The sequence below is a fragment of the Hemibagrus wyckioides genome, linkage group LG19, assembly GCF_019097595.1.
Source record: "Hemibagrus wyckioides isolate EC202008001 linkage group LG19, SWU_Hwy_1.0, whole genome shotgun sequence".
Lineage (NCBI taxonomy): Eukaryota > Metazoa > Chordata > Actinopteri > Siluriformes > Bagridae > Hemibagrus > Hemibagrus wyckioides.
The window spans coordinates 2,949,793-2,969,123 of NC_080728.1; the positions used below are offsets into that span (position 1 = coordinate 2,949,793).

The window sequence follows — 19,331 nt, forward strand, 5'->3', positions numbered from 1 at the left end:
AAGGATTTCTATGGCTGAACAATTCCCGCTACAGGACCTGAAAGCACCCTGAAGACTTGAATAAACAGTGCAGATTCTCCCTGAGTGCAAACTATACATTATCTCTAGACGGTCATGGCTTAGCTACTGTATCCAGCACATACACAAAGGTATAGATGCAGATAGGATTCACTTTCCACTGTCATGGCTAGTGAGGAGATATGGAGTGTTAAATACTTCCTGTGCACTTTTTATTGGCATGTTCCTGTCTTCATGGAGCTTTTTCACACCTGAACCTGGCGCTTTTTTGCCGCTTTTAAACATATGCAAATGGTTTACTTGACCAAATTGCAGACAAACTTTGAAGCAGTTCTCGACAATTCGACACAATGGACCAATGAACTAACCTGTGCAGTGATGCATGATGGGAACGTACAGTCTTTGCTGATGAAGAATTCTGTGGGTGAGCATGTCATTGCAATTCAAAAACAAAGCACTCCACTTCATTTTAATGACATTTAATGTCTCTACTCCCAAACGGTGTTGTCCTGATGAAAACTCGATTCGTGCTTAAACACAACAATCTCATGGAGCTATTTGACTGTCTATCTTGATGGATAAGTGCTATGAGCAAAACCCTGGAACATAAACAGGTGAACTTTGAGTGATGAGAGGACAGTTTACTCACATGTGGCCTTCATAACCACATTTTGATGACATTTTCCTGTATGAAAGTGAACCAAGCCAAGCAGAAAAAGTCCTCTGTTTCAGTACACAGCACAGACCTACAGAAAGCGCCCTAAGTCCAATCAGTAGCACTTTGACCATGGCTGTAATCATACATGACTCATCATTGCACATCAGTGTCCCTGATGAACACGCAGTACACAGGCTCTAATGCTACACTCAAGTCTGGCTGACACTTTTCTTTAATCTGTATGCTTCACAGCGCAAACGCAATCAGACCCATGCATCAGTTTCCCTGGTTCAAGTCTGTTTGAGGGATTTTGTAGCATCTCCACTTGGCTGCCTCCTGTGGGTCTAAGCCTGTCATCTCCTGATGTGGATGACAGCAGGGGAAGCTATTGATTTGTGTGCCAGGACACATAAAGATCTTAGACAGCACTCAAGTAGGAGGATTCCGATGTTCACCCGCCTGAAGCCGAAACATCTGACCTTATTACGCCAGTAATACGCCTGGAGGTCACCTTTCAAGCGTCTCTTTTATTTACCTGGTGCAAAGAAGGAAGGTACTTTTTACAAATATTGTCTGTGTGTATTGTCTAACAGCAGCCAGTGTGAGCAGAAATAGAGTCCTGAAATAGACTAGAGAGGAATAGCAGTGAGTAACATGGGAAAAAACCCGGGTCAGTTATACAGTAGGAAGAGATTAGTAAGGACATGATTACTGTACAGGATTGATGTGGCTACACAGAGATGAATGTGAAGATGGTCTAGTATATATACGGAGGAAGAAATAATAGAGTGTTGATGTAGAGCTGTTCATGACTGAGGGATCTCATGCACGGCAAGAGCCTTAACCTTTGTGTGGGAAAGAATGACTCATTTATGAGGACAGAGGAGAAAAGAAGGAAATTCTCCCTAGTCTAGAGTCGAGGTGCATCTAATACACAGTGTTTTTTGTTAGTTTTTGATCATACACTGTGTATAGATTCCACTCATGTACACATGTCACGAAAACAACTGGCTTTTTCATGAATTTTCAGGGCATGGTGTGCACACACACTAACACACACACAATAGATGTCACAGAAATACCAAGCAATTAACACATCTATCTCAACTTTCTTGTATGGCATGCAGAATCTGGTTTCTTTCCAGTCCACCACCGATTCCGCCTGCTTAATCAGCTGATCTTGGCTTTCACTAAGCTGTGGTGTGACTTCTGCTTGGTTGGAATAAAAACCTGCAGCCCCACAGGTCCTTTCTAAAACAGACTGAAGCCCCTTGCACAAAATACCATGACAGAATTCTTAAAATATTGTGCAATCCTTTTTCATAATATATATTTTAGATATTCTCTCACACACACACACACACATTATTCTGATGTTTTTTTTTGTTTTTTTACCCCACAGAAATCAGGTCTTCAATCCTATCCAGAAAGGACTGGAGTGGTTTCAGGCTTTTACCTGATTTCACTTGTTTAATCAGTTCACCTATCAGCTATTATGTGAGCCTCCAATTTGTTTGCACTCACACTAACGTTTTCTGAATAAGACTGAAGCCAGTATATTCAGAATTTATTTTTGAAATATGGCAGATTTTTTCAAATAATATCAAATATGCCTTTTTTTCTTGACTCTATTCTTGAAATATTCCTGTGACATATTTCTTTTTTTTTTTTGGTCCTAAAACAGCAGGTAGAAAAAGCTTTTCTCTAATACTCGGGTGTTCAGTACAGCAGTAACATGGCCTCTCTGTCCAGCAGAGTTTGAAGTCTTCTCTGCTACATATATAACTGAGTATTAAAAAACTGAGCTGATTATGATGATTATTAGGATCTTGTGTGTTGAAACAGCTGGAATCTGAGCAGAAGGTGACAGAGGGTAAGCAAAAATGTAAATAAGAACCACTGAGCTACCAGTAATAATTTTAAAGTCACCGGACTCGATATATATATACACCACTCATCAAATCCCCAGCTTACCTCAGGGTCAGAGCTTTGTAGGTCATTTCTAAGCTATATGTAGCATATATGTTTCTTTATTTGTTTTTGTTTTTTTGAGCTTTGTGTCTCTCTTGGACTTTTACCTAATTAATATTTTCTTGCTTTTCAGCCATTTGAGATTTTTAATTAATAAATGGTTTACAAACGGATTCAACTTCCTCTCTGTCATCATGAAGCCTGTGAGCAAATATGAGAATACACATGTGGAAAATGTCTGTCATTCATCAGCATGGGAAAAAACAGAGCATATTAAACAAGAAAAAGAGAGACAGATGGATGTAGACCAATACAAGTCGCACAAAGCAAACCAACCCGAAATAGTTTAAATTACAATTAAGTACACTCAGGGCCGTGATTAAAAAGTTTCAAAAGTCTGAAACATTTGCAAAGAATTATACATTGCCAAATGTTTTCGTAAATTGTGCAGCTTCATTAATTCTTGGTATTATTAAAATTCAAAATGAGCAATTGGACCGAATTTCGGTAGCAACAGCCACTAACAGCAGAAACTAAACTGCACTGATCATTACAACTAGAATAAATATCACATATTTTTATTTAGATAATAGGAAAATCCCCCTTTTCTGGTCATTAACAGCATCAGGATATTTGGATAAAAACGGCAGATAAATAAAGACCCCAGAAAGGCTCCTGCTGTGAAATTTGGCAGTGAATCATTGATGCTTTAAACCCGTTTCGTGCTTGTTGGTCCATGGGCTTTTGTGATGATTGAATGACATCATGAAATGGATTTGAACACTATTGAGTTCTGAACTGAGAGGACAGGCCACATATAAAGGAGCCTGAAATGTGCTGCATGGAATTTTCAGTCCCTGTACAAGTACATGATGGAAAGAATACCAAGTGTCTGACCAGGCACTTGTACAAAATAATCCACTTCAGGGTGATGCACGGTATTATTACGATTCAAAAACAAGAAGTAGACACAATCTTGAGTTTCATTACTATCCTAAAGATGATAGTTTTCATATTACAGCACAGTCGTGTAATTGCACATTACACCACGGCAATGTACCAAACAATGTTCAAATTCCTAATCAAGGATCAAGTAAGGTTTACTGTCATTACAGATCATGTGGTACATGAAAGGGAATGAAACTGAGTACTGAGGTCCTAGTGATAACAGCCGGAAATATCCAACTTGGAAAAAAACAATAATTATAAATTCATAAAAATACTAGAGATGAGTAACAGTAAAGAGCAAACAGTACAATGTGAAACAGTAAAAAGTACAATGAGTGAATAATAAAAGTGTACATTTCCCTTTGTTACTGCACATGACGGTCTGTAGTGTGGCAAATATTTCACATGAAGAGTCTGTGGTGTATGTTGTTATTGCAAATTAGAAATCACATTGTAAGGGTATTATTGCACATGAGAAGGGTTTGGGAGCCTCACTGCTTCTGGAATGAAGCTGTTATTGAGTCTGGCCCTGATGCTGCTCAGCCTTCTTCCTGAGGTTAGTCAGACTATTCGGAGAGGAGAGGGTCCTTCATAATAATGGGAGTCCTGTTTCTGCATTTCTTGATGTAGATGTTCTCAGTTGTTTTATAACTGCTAACAACCTGCTGCAGAGCTTTCCTGTGTGCAGCAGGACAGTTTCCAGTAACACAGTAACACATGATGTAAGGATGTACACCTGTAAAAGGATGTGAGGACTGCGGTGCCCAGGCCAGCTCGTTTAAACCTCCTCAGGAAGTACAGACGTTGGTGGGCTTTCTTTATTAAGCTGATGGAGTTAGTGTGCTAGGTGAGGTCATTGTTAAGATGTATCCCAAGGTATTTGAAGCCGGGAACGACCTTGACAGCTGCTCCATCAATGCAGAGGGGGGCAGAAAGGCTCTTAACGACTCTCCTGAAGACCACAATCATTTCCTTTGTTTTCTTCACATTGATGGTGAGGTTGTTAGCTCTGCACCAATCCTCCAGATGCTCCAACCTGTACTCCATCTCATTGTTGTGGGCAATTGCAGATTACTTCTGTGTCAAGGAAGCTGGATGATGTACCTGAGCAGTTATAGGTCAGCAGAGTGTATGGCAGTGAGCTCAGAACACATCCCTGAGGGGAGCCAGTGTTGAAGATGATGTGGTAGGAAGTGATGTTGTAGATTCCGACAGTCTGTTTTCTGTTTGTTAAGAAGTTCAGTACCCACTTGCAGAGTGATGGACTCAGCCCAGTGTCTCCGGCATGTAAAGTGTTTGAGATAAGATTGTATTAAAAGCGGAGCTGAAATCCAGGAAGAGCAGTCTAACATAGGTGTCTCTGCTCTAAGGGTGGGTGAGGATCATGTGTACAACATATAAGATGACATCTGCAGTGGATCTATTTCTCCTACAGTATATTGGTGAGGGTCGAAAACTGTTATCAATTTTACTTTTTCTTTGGTCAATGATCTGCCACTCAAAGCAATTCATGACTATCAGGGTTGGTGTTACTAGGCGATAGTCATTCAGGCATGACACAGCTGAAGTCTTTGGAACAAGGGTGATGGCTGCAGATTTAAAGAATAATAGTACTTTTGTTTGGGACAGTGATATGTTGAATATGTCAGTGCCTCTGAAACCTGGCATGCACAGTCTTTCAGAACATGGCTGGAGATGTTATCTGGACCTGCAGCATTGCAAGGCTTGATCCTCAGAAGTGACCTCCTGACATCCTCTGTGGTTACACTAGGAGGCTACTCACCTGGTGGTAGGGGGAGTTCAGTCTTTGGGGTAGTATTGGTGGCAACACCATATTGGTTTATAGATAGAATTGATGTTGTGGAGTATCCAGGAGACAGAATTAGTTCTTGTTCTCATTTAATCTCTCTCTCTCTCTCTCTCTCTCTCTCTCTGTCTAGGACCCTCTCTCTCTCTTGTCCTTTTCCTGAGAAATCAGAAATTATAAACTAGCCTGTATTGAAGAATTTTCTGTTTTGATAAACATTGTAAAATAATTGTGATGGCTACGAAACACTGACGTAACAGTGAGACTTCCATTCTGTAACTGTATATATTCTGTAATATATATATATATATATATATATATATATATATATATATTTAATTTGTTAATCAACAACTTGCTTTTTAATCTGTTAATTATGAGTCTGAGATTATGTGGAGCTCACATAAAGTCCCTGTGTGTGAGCTGTTACTATAGAAACCATTAGATCAAGCACATTAATATAAACCGCATTAATATATCAAATCATTCACTGCCTGAGCCGTGATGTAATACAAAAGTAAATTCTGACCAATCAGATTCAAGAATTCAGCTACGCTGTGGTATTTAAAAATATTCATTGTGGTTGTGAGTGCTGATTATTCTGTTCATTCTGGACACAACAGGTGAAATAAAGGTCACTTCCAACCATCTCTGCTTAGAGAGTTTTTCAGTGATATGGGCTTTACAAAAGCTCTGTTTTACAAGGGGCCTGAAAAGGTCATGCAAACACACACACACACAAACTATTCATAATGCCCTTCTGAACACTGAGGTAAATTCAAATGCTAAATATTATGTTTGTGCAGTTTAAGGATGGACAATTTAAGGTCAATTTATACACAATCACCTCATTCCCTTTGCTTTTAATTTTTTATGTCTTGTTGGACAGTGTTTCTTTCTCTTCCACTTTGTCTCATTTTGTCCTACATGTCTGTTGCTTCACTGCAATGTTGTACACTCTGAATTAAGTAAGATTAACACATTTAGATTTTGTTCATCCAACATGATTGGATCACGTATTTTCAAAACCTTGAATAAAATCTACACACTCGAACCCACAACGCTGGTGTATTGAAACAGACACATTATGGCTGTGCTCTTCTACCACGCCTGCTTTAATCACCTAAATTTAATAGTATAGTTATCATTTTCATCAGTGCCAACATTTTCATTAGGTTTCACACAGTAATTGGTTTACTTTAATGCTACAATCACTCTACGTAATTCAATCTAGTAATTAGAAACTGGTTTATGTTTAATATAAGCAATGAAATCACGTTTAATACTTTTTTGGAAACTATACATCATTCTTTCTTAAATCAGACTGACCACATATTCATGTTTATCAGTGCACCTTGGACAATGCTAAACCTTCTACTCGATACATGAATGTGACTAGAATAACAATAAAGCTGTCTAATCTGATGTTTAGTAGCTCATCACTAGACTCTTAACTCCGCTCTAGCCCTATCTCACTTCAGTTCATGTGAAGGTTATTGACGTGGTCTGACATGTTGAGAATCAGTTGATTGTTTGGCTTGTCGACAGTTTCTAGACTCTCTGCTTGACTGATCAGCCAAAATGGATGCTGCGTTTAAAAGATTCCACATGGTGTAACATTTTCAGCCATGTTTTCAGCTCTTGGAATGGTATTTATTGAGCTGTGCATATTCAATTCAGTGCTTCAGTCTGCTTCAGGAGCTCATTTTCCTGATGAGCTCCACCGTACATCTGGAACGCTGCTAGAGGACGTGTCGTATGTTGTGAGTTTGAACTTTATGGAGCCTTTTTTCCAGCTAGCAGCCCCCTCATTCTGCTGTTTGCACAACAGTTAAAATTTCCTATCTCCTCTGCCCTTTAACTAAACATCTCATTTGAGCACAAACAGCAGTAAAATATTAGATGCGTTCGGGAATGAAACTGGTAGCAGTAATAATCATATTTCAGTCTGAGCAGACGAACATACTTTGAGAAAAGGGATTGAAAAAGAGAAAAGTCAGCTGGAAAATTAGATAGATTGTTGAATGAATAGATTTTTGTTGTGTTTGTGGGAAGCAACATATTGTTATTAGGAGCATTAGCCTATCAGGATGAAGTAAGCTGTTGTTCAATTGAGCAGTATTGGAACAGGTTGACTTTGGTAAGCACAGGAGAGATGAGAAAGTGTGCTGAGACCTTCAGGCAGAACACATTCCACTGACTCACTTTCAGATAAATGCATCATTCAGAAAAAGAAAAAAACATGGTGTCTGAGACAAAGCAGCAGAAAATGAAAAGTTTGCTACTTGGAGGCAGAACAGAGCTATGACCTTCAATCTAGTCTGACATCAGCTAAGAACGCATTCGCCATCCGCACTAACATCCAACCGTCATCTCTCTTTGTGTGAGCCTTGCCCACGCTACACCTGATCCTCCTCCACTTCAGATTCCCCCGAGTAATCCAGAAGGATTGATCAGTGGTTATTGATGAAGCTGCAGGCTGGGGTGTAGGTCACGCTGTCCTCAACTGTCGCTCTTTGGTTGGATAAACCTTACATCACCTATTTAGCATTTTGTGCCACAGACATCTGCTTAAATATTCGAAAACATCCCAAACCCAGAAGTCTAAACCTTTTGAGTAGCGCCATATTAAGTAGTGCTTTTAGCAAACGCTTAACCCTGTGGTGTCATCATTCTAAACCCTGCGTTTAATCCTGCTAAACATTTCACTCTTATCATTAAGAAGCAGAACTAGTGCAACAGAGTTACCGCCATATTGTGGTAGCAAATGTGAAACAATGTGTTGTTAGAATGTTTCGGATAGAGATGCTAAGCAACAGAAACCCAATCAGAAGCTATCAGGTGAAAACCAGGACAAAGCAACACTAAACATCACAGAAGCGTGTGTCATAGCGAGGGGGAAATACGCGATAGTGAAAAGTTAGTGGAAGCAGGATGTCAGCAACTGTTGGTCAAATACACAACATCCTTAAAAAGGGAAAAAAGGACGAGAAAGTTAACAATACCTGCAGAACAACAGACCTGAACTTTTTCCTCGCTGAAGTGAAGGCACGAGCTGAGCCGTTATTTAAAGCGGTCACGCTGTATTTATCCAATCATGGTTTGTTGATGCGCAAATATGCAAATAAGACGAAGGTTAAGGCAGGGTTTAGGAATGTACAGTGTGAAACATCAGATTATGAAGAGCCAGGATTAACCCCAGGTAAAGTATGAGCATAAGCCATCATTACCTGAGCAGTATGAAACTTCAAATAAGATAAACCCAGGATTTTCCAATCACCCAGGGGAATCAGCCCTGCTGTGAAATCATGATTCTTCCAGTTTACAAATAGATCAGTGTATAAACAGAGATTGCAAGGTTATACAGATGTGGCACAAAGCCAGAGCATAGATATCAATGGTGGTACTACTCCATCTATTGTTGGGTTCTACAGCAAAAACAAATGATGTTCATGGCTAGCTTGAAGAGCTGTCGTACCACTGCAGTATGCTATTGACTCAGGAAAGGCTTACGTAACCTGCTTTGGCCTTGGTGTAGTGCAGCAGGAGGCTGTGTGTCAAATGGTATTTGTGTGCTTCATGGGATTTATTTGCACACACTGCTGTTCTCAAAAACAGTATTGCGATGTCTAACGATAGCATATGGTGGTGAATAAGCGCCGTGTGCCACACGGTGTGTGAGTAGGAGGATTCACATTGGATCGTGACATTTTAGGTTTGTGTGCATGTGGATGGATCGAAGTGTTGAATAAACAGACTCCCAGTGTGTGTGTGTGAGAGAGTGTGTGTATGTGAGAGTGTGTGAGTGTGTGTGTGTGAGTGTGTGTGTTGAACTCAATCTCCCACACTGGTGTCTGAATCGTTTTCTCTCGGAAAAAAAAGACAGAAAGCAGCAAACCAATTAAAAATTTCCAATCTGTATGACTCGCTCAATCTACATAAAAGATTAATGGCTGCTAATAAAATATTAATCATGCTGATTTACTGGATTCTACTTTGTTCTGTTCAGTTCCTTTTCCAGAGACTGCTTATCTGCCCTTTGTACTCAGGTGGTGAAACCCCATCAGGTGATCTTGGCAGGACATTTTTGAAGTGCTTGCTGATGATGAACAGCAGGGCTTCTGCACATTGCAGGTTATGACTTTCAGGAAATATTGTTTCTCCTCCTTCAAGCCTCCTTAAAACCTCTTTTAGCATTGCACCACATTAGCGATATAGCACACATCTGCTGTGTAAAGGATGCCACAATAGGCTGTTGTAATGTTCCCTGTGCTGCTGGGGTGTGTGTCATTAGAATTTTCACACAAGCAATAATGTGAGATGAAACGTTTACGATAGTCACTTCTTTTTGTTCTGAACATCAGCCGAACCCCATAATTATTTGCATTCTGACTCAAAAGAGCTCGGTTGTCACTCCCCTTCCAGCACGATGACAAGTAGTCGACATGAAAATGACATGGCTGTATTAGAGCTAAACGAATAAGACTGTATGAGACTAATACATTGTAAACATGTAGTGCTTTTATATTTAAAACGTTTATTTAAGAATGTTTCGAATGGGACTGAAAAGCCGATTATCCAAGGCAAACCACTCGCCATTTTTAACTGGGGAACAGTTTTAATTAAAGATATCTGAAAATGCAGCCAGGAGAAATGAGTTATAGCCCTGGCCGGCTGGCACACAGGGCTGGAAACTATTCACAATTCATAAAGCACTGATAATCAAATCATTATAGATTAATAGAGCAAGTGCTGATCTCCCCAGCACTAAACGGAAGATGGATAATTTAATTATCATGCTATATCAGACAAGCGAGTTAATTCAATTGCATGTGTAAGTATGGGAAGAGCAACAGATCGGTACAAAGTTCATATCGTCTAACTTCACTGATTTGTTAAACAGGGGTCAGTGTTGTATTCAGTATAAACTGTGATTTTAAAATCATATGTACATGAAAGCGATCTCAGAAGATGACTGTAAGGTTGCAAAGATCAGTAGACATACACTAGATAGCCAAAAACCTGCAGGTCACACACATACACTATATTGCCAAAAGTATTCGCTCACCCATCCAAATAATCAGAATCAGGTGTTCCAATCACTTCCATGGCCACAGGTGTATAAAATCAAGCACCTAGGCATGTAGACTGTTTTTACAAACATTTGTGAAAGAATGGGTCGCTCTCAGGAGCTCAGTGAATTCCAGCGTGGAACTGTGATAGGATGCCACCTGTGCAACAAATCCAGTCGTGAAATTTCCTCGCTCCTAAATATTCCACAGTCAACTGTCAGCTGTATTATAAGAACGTGGAAGTGTTTGGGAACGACAGCAACTCAGCCACGAAGTGGTAGGCCACGTAAACTGACGGAGCGGGGTCAGCGGATGCTGAGGCGCATAGTGCGAAGAGGTCGCCAACTTTCTGCAGAGTCAATCGCTACAGACCTCCAAACTTCATGTGGCCTTCAGATTAGCTCAAGAACAGTGCGCAGAGAGCTTCATGGAATGGGTTTCCATGGCTGAGCAGCTGCCTCCAAGCCATACATCACCAAGTGCAATGCAAAGCGTCAGATGCAGTGGTGTAAAGCACGCCGCCACTGGACTCTAGAGCAGTGGAGACACGTTCTCTGGAGTGACGAATCGCGCTTCTCCATCTGGCAATCTAATGGACGAGTCTGGGTTTGGTGGTTGCCAGGAGAACGGTACTTGTCTGACTGCATTGTGCCAAGTGTAAAGTTTGGTGGAGGGGGGATTATGGTGTGGGGTTGTTTTTCAGGAGCTGGGCTTGGCCCCTTAGTTCCAGTGAAAGGAACTCTGAATGCTTCAGCATACCAAGACATTTTGGACAATTCCATGCTCCCAACTTTGTGGGAACAGTTTGGAGCTGGCCCCTTCCTCTTCCAACATGACTGTGCACCAGTGCACAAAGCAAGGTCCATAAAGACATGGATGACAGAGTCTGGTGTGGATGAACTTGACTGGCCTGCACAGAGTCCTGACCTCAACCCGATAGAACACCTTTGGGATGAATTAGAGCGGAGACTGAGAGCCAGGCCTTCTCGTCCAACATCAGTGTGTGACCTCACAAATGCGCTTCTGGAAGAAAATTCAAAAATGTTTATGGTCAAAAATTCCCATAAACACACTCCTAAACCTTGTGGACAGCCTTCCCAGAAGAGTTGAAGCTGTTATAGCTGCAAAGGGTGGACCGACGTCATATTGAACCCTATGGATTAGGAATGGGATGTCACTTAAGTTCATATGCGAGTCAAGGCAGGTGAGCAAACTTTTGGCAATATAGTGTATGTGGCTCTGCTGTACAACTGTGGAAACATGTAAGTGTATAGAATCTCTCTGTGTGCTGTAGCTTAAAAATTTCCCTTTACATGAACTAAAAGACTCCGGCATGACAATGCCTCTGTGCTCCATGAAGACATGGTGTGTTAAGATTGGAGTGGAAGAACTGGAGTGTCTCGCACAGAGCCCTGACTCTGACTCAACCCCACTGAACACACCATCCAGTGTAATTAGGAACACTTTTATGCAGACATCTAATCATATGCTTTACCCTTTACTGCATGGCGTTGCCATATGGCAACTATTAATTTATCTCCGATTATTTTGATAGATTATAACTCAAAACTACTTTTTCTATGTAACTGGAAAAAGGTGGTTTCAAAAAATACCATGTCACATGACTAGGAAGTGCTGTTTGCAGTTCCTTTTTTGCAGTCACATGGCATGGTGAAGGTCATCATCAGAGGGCTCTCAAAATTTGATGAATATTTCAATATTTACACAAAACTGCTTAAAGTAAAAAATTAAAACATTATCTGAGGTTAGTTTACATTTGTGTTTTATCAGTTAAGCTAGTTTATATATTTTGAGTATTCTGATAAATGCTAAAATGTAATCGTTGCTATATGGCAACAACATGTGATAACTGAACTGGGGTGCAATTCATGAAATGAAGATACACACACAGGAAAGGCCTGGAAAGGCACGATGAACCCCTTCAAAGGCAAGAAGCAGCTGAAGCAGTATGTCCCAATGAAGCCGAAACGCTGGGGGTACAAGGCGTTCATTTTGGCAGAACAGAATGGCATTGTATATAACTCTGATGTCTACACAGGGCCAATTCAGCCACCTAATGGATACCCTGACATTGGTGCAAGTGATAACATTGAGTTGAAGCTGGCCTCTATTGTACCCTGCAACATGCCATACAAGTTCATCTATGACAGGGGTGTCCAATCTTATCTGCAAAGGGCCAGTGTGGGTGCAGGCTTTCATTCCAACTGAGCAGAAGCCACACCTGAGTCCACTGAAAGCCAAGATCTGTTGATTAGCCAGTTGGAAACAGGTGTAGCTCCTGCTTGGTTGGAATGAAACCTGCACCCACACCGGCCCCCCATTGGACACCCCTGATCTATGACAACTGATTCTGCAATGTGGATCTTCAAGTACTCCTTGAGAAAAAGAAGATCCACAGCATAGGAACAGTCAGACAAAACCGTCTTGCAGGATGTACATTCATGAATGACCAAAACATGAAGAAGAAAGGACAAGGCACACATCAGGAGAAGATTACCACTCATGATGGTGTGAACCTGAGCGCTGTCACATGGTTCAACAACCACTTCTGAGCACCTTTGTTGGAGCAAATTCTGTGACACGTGCAGTGACAAAAAAAAGCATGGGAGGAGTGGATCTTCTTGATTCTCTAATTGCTAACTACCACACCAAGATCCACTCCAAGATGTGGTACCATCGGATCGTGTTCCAGCAACACTGACCACAGGCCCTTACAAGGAATTGAGAAACGAAGATGTAAGGTGCTTGGATGCAAAGGCATTGCGAGGACCAAGTGCTCAAAGTGTTCTGTCTACCGCTGCATCACAAGTGAGCAGAACTACTTCTTGGAATTTCACAAGGGCTGAAATAGAATTAAATTAGGAAATAGCATGGAGGGTTAGAATGACAGTAGGATTAAAATGTAGGACATAAAAAGATCCACAATGAAAATACAAATTGGTTATACTTGTCCAATGTCTTTCAGAATTGTGACAAATTTCACCATCTTTCTGGGTGGACATACCTGTGCTATAATCTGTGATTAACAGTTAAAACAACACTAATTTCTGTTGATCTAAAATTGAGTCATGAATTTCATTAAATAAAATTAAGATATGTATAATCTTTTGTCTATAAAAGGTGTGTTTTCTAAGAAAAACAAGACATTATGATACTTTCCACCACTGCTACCCCCCTAATTTTTTATTTTATTTATTTTTTTACATTTTTTGTATATTTTTATTTCTTTAACTAATTTAAGCAATAAAAAATCGAAAATTTTGATGCAAGTATAATAATTCATGCAGTAGAGGGTTAAGTTTAAAATTAACATCAAACGTCAGAATGAAGTAAAAGTCTAGTGGTTAAGTAAAGTTTAGTGACTTTAACTGTAGTTGTTGGTGTCTGATGGGCTTGTCTGAGTATTTCAGAAACATCTGTGGTTTTCACACACAACGCTGACTAGCGTGCCAGACTGTTTGAGCTGCCAGGAAGTTTATAGTAACTCAGATAATCACTCTTTACATCTGTGGTGATCAGAAAAGCATCTCAGCATGCGTAACACATCAAACCCTGAGGTGGATGAGCTACAACAGCAGAAGATCACATCCTGACAGCCAAGAACAGGAATCTGACTCAAACTAGACAGTTGAACATTAGGAAAAAATGGCTTTTTTTCAGTCCTCAGCTGTGTGTATGAGTGTGTTCAACTACTGTGTTCTCATGTGAAGTGTGGCGTAGCCGAACTGGCACGACACACAGGATAGTTACGTCAGTTATCAGCAGGTGGGGCTGTTCTCACAGATCCATTCACTTCAAGGCAAAATCCTTTCAGCTTCCCCTCTGCAACATGCTGCAATGCTGATGTCTTGCTGTGCAACCAGGGCATGAGGTTTGAATACAGCCAGTACTCAGTCTTTATGCTGGCCCCCTTTTCTTCATACAGTTTAACCATTACACATACAAAAGAGCGCAATCAGCAAAACTAATGTGAAAATAACATGCCATAACAACATCACAGAAGCTGTGGTTTACTGTTTCTCACTTGTTTTATCGAAATCAAAGCCTCACCGATGAACGAAGCTGCCAAGAAGCAGATAAGAGACAAGACACAGCAGCAGGACAGTAAAATGTCACTCTGTCCATCTGCCTTGCAGAATCCTTTGTATGTGCCTCACTGAGAGAAATCAAAAATCACCCACTGACCTAACAGAGCAGCAGAAAGATCTGAGCGATTGTTAGCACAGCCACCCTGTTTTTATATGAGCCACAGAAAAAATATCCACCGTATAAAACTCTACAGTGGATATACTATAAAATATCAAGTTTTTGGGATGTAGAAAACGAAAGCAAGATAAATCATATGTGATCTTTTTCCACTTTAAAGGTAAGATAGAATCCACCAGATGAAAAGCAAACAGTTTTGATTAAAAGGAAAAAAAATGTACTTGAATAAGTGTGCACACCTTTGTGTTATGTGCATAGAGTGAACCAATCATGTCAAAACTTACATTATAGACCTGTCATCAGTGAGGAGCTTGAGATATCCCAAACTAAAGATTTGCTGTTACTGAAGGAAGTCACATGTTTCCTTGTAACTGTGTTAGGATTCTCTCTGATTTCAGCACCTGTTCCTGTTTAGCATCTGTATGATTTTACCTGCTACTCTCTTTTCTTCTTCTGGTTCTTGCTTTCACACAGCACTGGGAAGGTTACTTTGGAAATGTAATCGGTTCCAGATTACAGGTTCCTCTGTTTAAAATGTAATAAGTCGTGTAACTTTTCAATTACTTTATAAAAGTAAAGTAACTGATTACATTTGATTACTTTTAAGTTTCTAATGAATATTTTCAACTAAATCATTTCCAAACATTTATCCCAGGCAGGGTTAACCTTACAGTAGAACTCAACTCTGTTTACTGTTAGAATTTTAAATCTTTCATCTCTTGAATTAAGATTATATTAATTTTATTTTAAGCCCAGCCACAAAACCAGACTTCAGAACAAAAATTGTTTAATACTGTTTTAGGAATCAAATCTCTGCATAGCTATGACAGGACACACTGGCAAGTAACAATGCCTTGGAAAAAAAAACATAATCTGTAAAGAGTCATCATAATGTACGCTACAGTGTTAAAATAACTAAGTTGTATTAGATCTGACACCAACACATTTACAAGGAGGAAAAGTGTGAGATATATATTTACTGTCAAAGGGTTCAGAAATAGAAGTGTGCCTGGTAAAGGGAGCTAGCAGCAGGGACAATTTTAGGATTTTCATTTGAGGGGGGCTTCGCCCCCAGTGAGGGTATAATAGTAAAAATAAATAATAAATAAATAAATTAAAAAATTAAAAAATAAAGGTTTGACTAACAGGGTAGGATGATAAAACTTAATGCAGCATTCCACTGTATTGCATAGATGTGTATAACATTTGAGTACTGAACAAGCCAAATACGAGTCTTCCTGATCACACACTCACACACACACACACACACTCACACACACACTCACACACACACTCACACACTCACTCACACACACACTCACACACACACTCACACACACACTCACACACACACACACACTCACACACACACTCACACACACACACACACTCACACACACACACTCACACACACACTCACACACACACACACACTCACACACACACACACACACTCACACACACACTCACACACACACACACACACACACACACACTCACACACACTTGTCCTCTGATCCTCGCTCTGTAACGCCGCGGTCTGCGGATTGAAGAACGCGCTGAAAGACGGGAGGAGCCGAAGACTGCCGGAGTTTTTATTATAGGAGTAATATATCATTCCAAACTAAAGGGTCTGTTTTTATTTCTGTAATCACAATAATGATTTTACATTTTAAATATATTATAAAATAAAGAAAGGCTAGGTTCCATACCTGCAGATGCTTCCTCAGCCTTTGATGCTGAAAGCATTTTAACAGCCGGCAAACTAATTTCCCCCTGAACTGTTATATTTGCCCCTTATTGGATTTTAGGATGAAATTATTTTGAAATTTCCAGGACTGAAATGCATTTTTATCACGCGCCATGGTGGTCACTCTCAGACAGTGTAGTGGCCTAAAGCTTTCCGAGGCCATGTGGATTAATGTAATTGGCAGACGCTCCGCAAATTCAAACCAGAGAACCAATCAAAATCATCAGAATAGCACCGAATAACAACAAATTAATATTATTCAACATATACTAGATTTTTAAAAGAAAATATTCAGATGTAACTCTATTTGTAATCTTTAACATTTTCATAAGTAACTGTAATTTTAATTACATATTTTTCGAGTTACCGTTACATTTATTTTGTAATTAAGTTACGTAACGCCGTTACATGTAAGTAGTTACTCCCCAACACTTTTCACAGTTCTGGTTATCTGGTTGCACTTCAATAAAAGTCTGAATTTGCTTTCACTGCTTCTACAAATCGCTCATCACGCGTCCCATACCCTTTTGACCACCAGTGTTCCCAGACTTCTACAGGATAAAGTGAAGATTTGAAAAATGAATGAATGAATGAATGAATGAAAAAGAGTGATGTGATAAGAGAGGAGGAGAATGGCTGGTACATATGTAACTGACTGATAATTGTCCATAAATGGGATATTAATTTGGTAGAAAAACTATTTGCCTGAAGGACAGAATGTCCGAGCAATCTTTTTCTGAAAAAATGAAGTTGCCTCAAAGGCTCAGTAAAGGTATTGTCTCCAGAAGAAGCTCTTTGAGCTTCAGGAGAAAGTACATCATTCATCTCAGTGTGAGACACTAATGATATAATACAGTGCCAGAGGAGGATGGCTTGATATTATGGTGTACATTAAATATGAAATATGCTTCTTCCTATAATCTGCCTGACTCCATATAAATTGCTGGCATAAATTGTTTAAATTGTGCCGCTGAAATTATAGACTATCTATTTGAAAGATTAAGCTCTATTTATTTCCCACAGTTTCAAGTGTTTTGCCTAGTTGTAATTCCGTGCCATTTAATCAAACCTCGTTTCTCATTCTCTTTCGCTTTTTTCCCCTCTAAGGTGGGGTGTGTATCGCTCAGTCTCTAAAGATCCCACGGGAACCACGGCCAGGGGAATTTGACAAGATCATCATGCGGTTGTTGGAGACCCCCAACGCCAGGGCAATCATCATGTTCGCAAACGAGGATGACATCAGGTGGGATTCCTTCAGCCGTACGACAGCAACTTCAGGCTCTACTCTCCACACTCATGTGCACTTCTGCTTGAAATAAACAAATATATCCTGCAGAGGAAGGAGTGAGAGAGAGAGAAATTAAGAGAAAATCCTTCAAATGTGTAGATCAGCAGAAGAGAGAGAGAGAGAGCAAGGCACAGGAAAAAAATATAAAATACCTCTATTAGTCTTCTTCTTCTTCTTCTTCTTCTTATTATTATTATTATTGTTATTATTATTATTATTTCTACACTGTCTTAGTGGCTGAATGTATCTAGGTGTCTAGCCTGTTAAACTGCCTCTAGGTGCAAAGTGAACTAAAATCTCAGCTAAAGTGTAGGAATTAAGTGAGACCTTCCTTAGCTTGGAGGCAGGGAACACTCTCTTTTCTCTTTTTTCTTTTTATTTGCCCTGTGGTGCTCTTCTGATGTGCTCCTGTAATCCAGTGCTTCAGGTAAAGCTCTGTGGTGCTTTGTTAGTCGCTTTCATGACTGCTCTGCATGCAAAGCTGATAGAGATAAGGTTCTGAGAACAGCAGGATTTGAAAATTCTATATTTTTCTATTTGCAGCAATTATTCCTCATGGCTGGTATATGTGCATTTTTTATTTGCAGACGAGTCCTAGATGCTGCCAAAAGAAACAACCAGACTGGGCACTTCCTGTGGGTTGGGTCAGACAGTTGGGGCTCCAAGATCTCTCCAGTGATCCAGCAGGAGCAGGTGGCTGAGGGAGCAATCACCATCTTGCCAAAACGGGCTTCAGTAGATGGTAATGCTGGAGGTTGTTCTTGGCTTTTAGGATGCACAGAGTCCTGTCTCTTACTAGCAACCTTTGTGTGCTACACTTCCTACAAGCTCAATGCTCAAATCTTTTTTTCCTTTAATGGGCAAAGACAATCAGTGTCCAGTTTGTCATGGCAGTCAGGTATCTAAGGTTAAAAAACTAAAAAACCTTTTCTCCCACTTTGAAAAAAGCAGAAAAAGGCTTTTGTTGACCGTAATAATTCAGCTATATTTTTAAATCATGGCTATTTGTTTATGTGCTTTAGAGAATAGTGATAAACTGCTTGTCAAGTATTTTTTTTTTTTTTTACACGAATCTAACACTATAGTGTGCTGATTGAAATTCCTTGGTTTTTTTCTCATTGAAATTCATTATTCAGCTCTGGGTCATTGAACATTTCTTTTCTCAGAGCCCACTGGGGTTCTCCAAAACAACACATTGTTCATTTGGTCAAAACATTCTTTTAGATAGGGCACGATTCCAAACATTAACCTATTTCCAGTATTAATGAGTCACAACTACTGCGATGTTTATATGCTTCTCACCTTCCTGCAGTAAGAACCTTGCATAGTAAACAGTCAGCTCTCTGGTTACAGACGGTGGAGTAAAAAAAACCCTAAGCCACTATTTTCTGTATGTTTAAATATATTTCCGGTTAAATTCATCTTAATATCCTGTTATTAATAGTGCTTAGGTGTGCATAAAACTCATACCTAAAGTTGGTGATTATCAGGTTGGCTGCGGAAAGACACTCCAGAAAAAAACGAGTCACGGACAGCTAAGGAGCTATTAGCATCCTCCTGAACAGCGGGAGATCCACCACAGCATCTTATTA

General features: G+C 39.9%; 1 protein-coding gene across 2 annotated transcripts in view; it reads left to right on the forward strand.

Annotated features, from left to right (window-relative positions):
- grm8a (glutamate receptor, metabotropic 8a) overlaps positions 1-19,331 on the forward strand; it is a 211,252-nt gene that overhangs the window by 120,341 nt on the left and 71,580 nt on the right. For both annotated transcript variants that reach the window (XM_058417469.1, XM_058417470.1), the window contains exons 4-5: positions 17,559-17,694; positions 18,327-18,481. In XM_058417469.1, the coding sequence (XP_058273452.1) occupies positions 17,559-17,694; positions 18,327-18,481 (291 nt within the window). The remainder of the gene's footprint in view (positions 1-17,558; positions 17,695-18,326; positions 18,482-19,331) is intronic.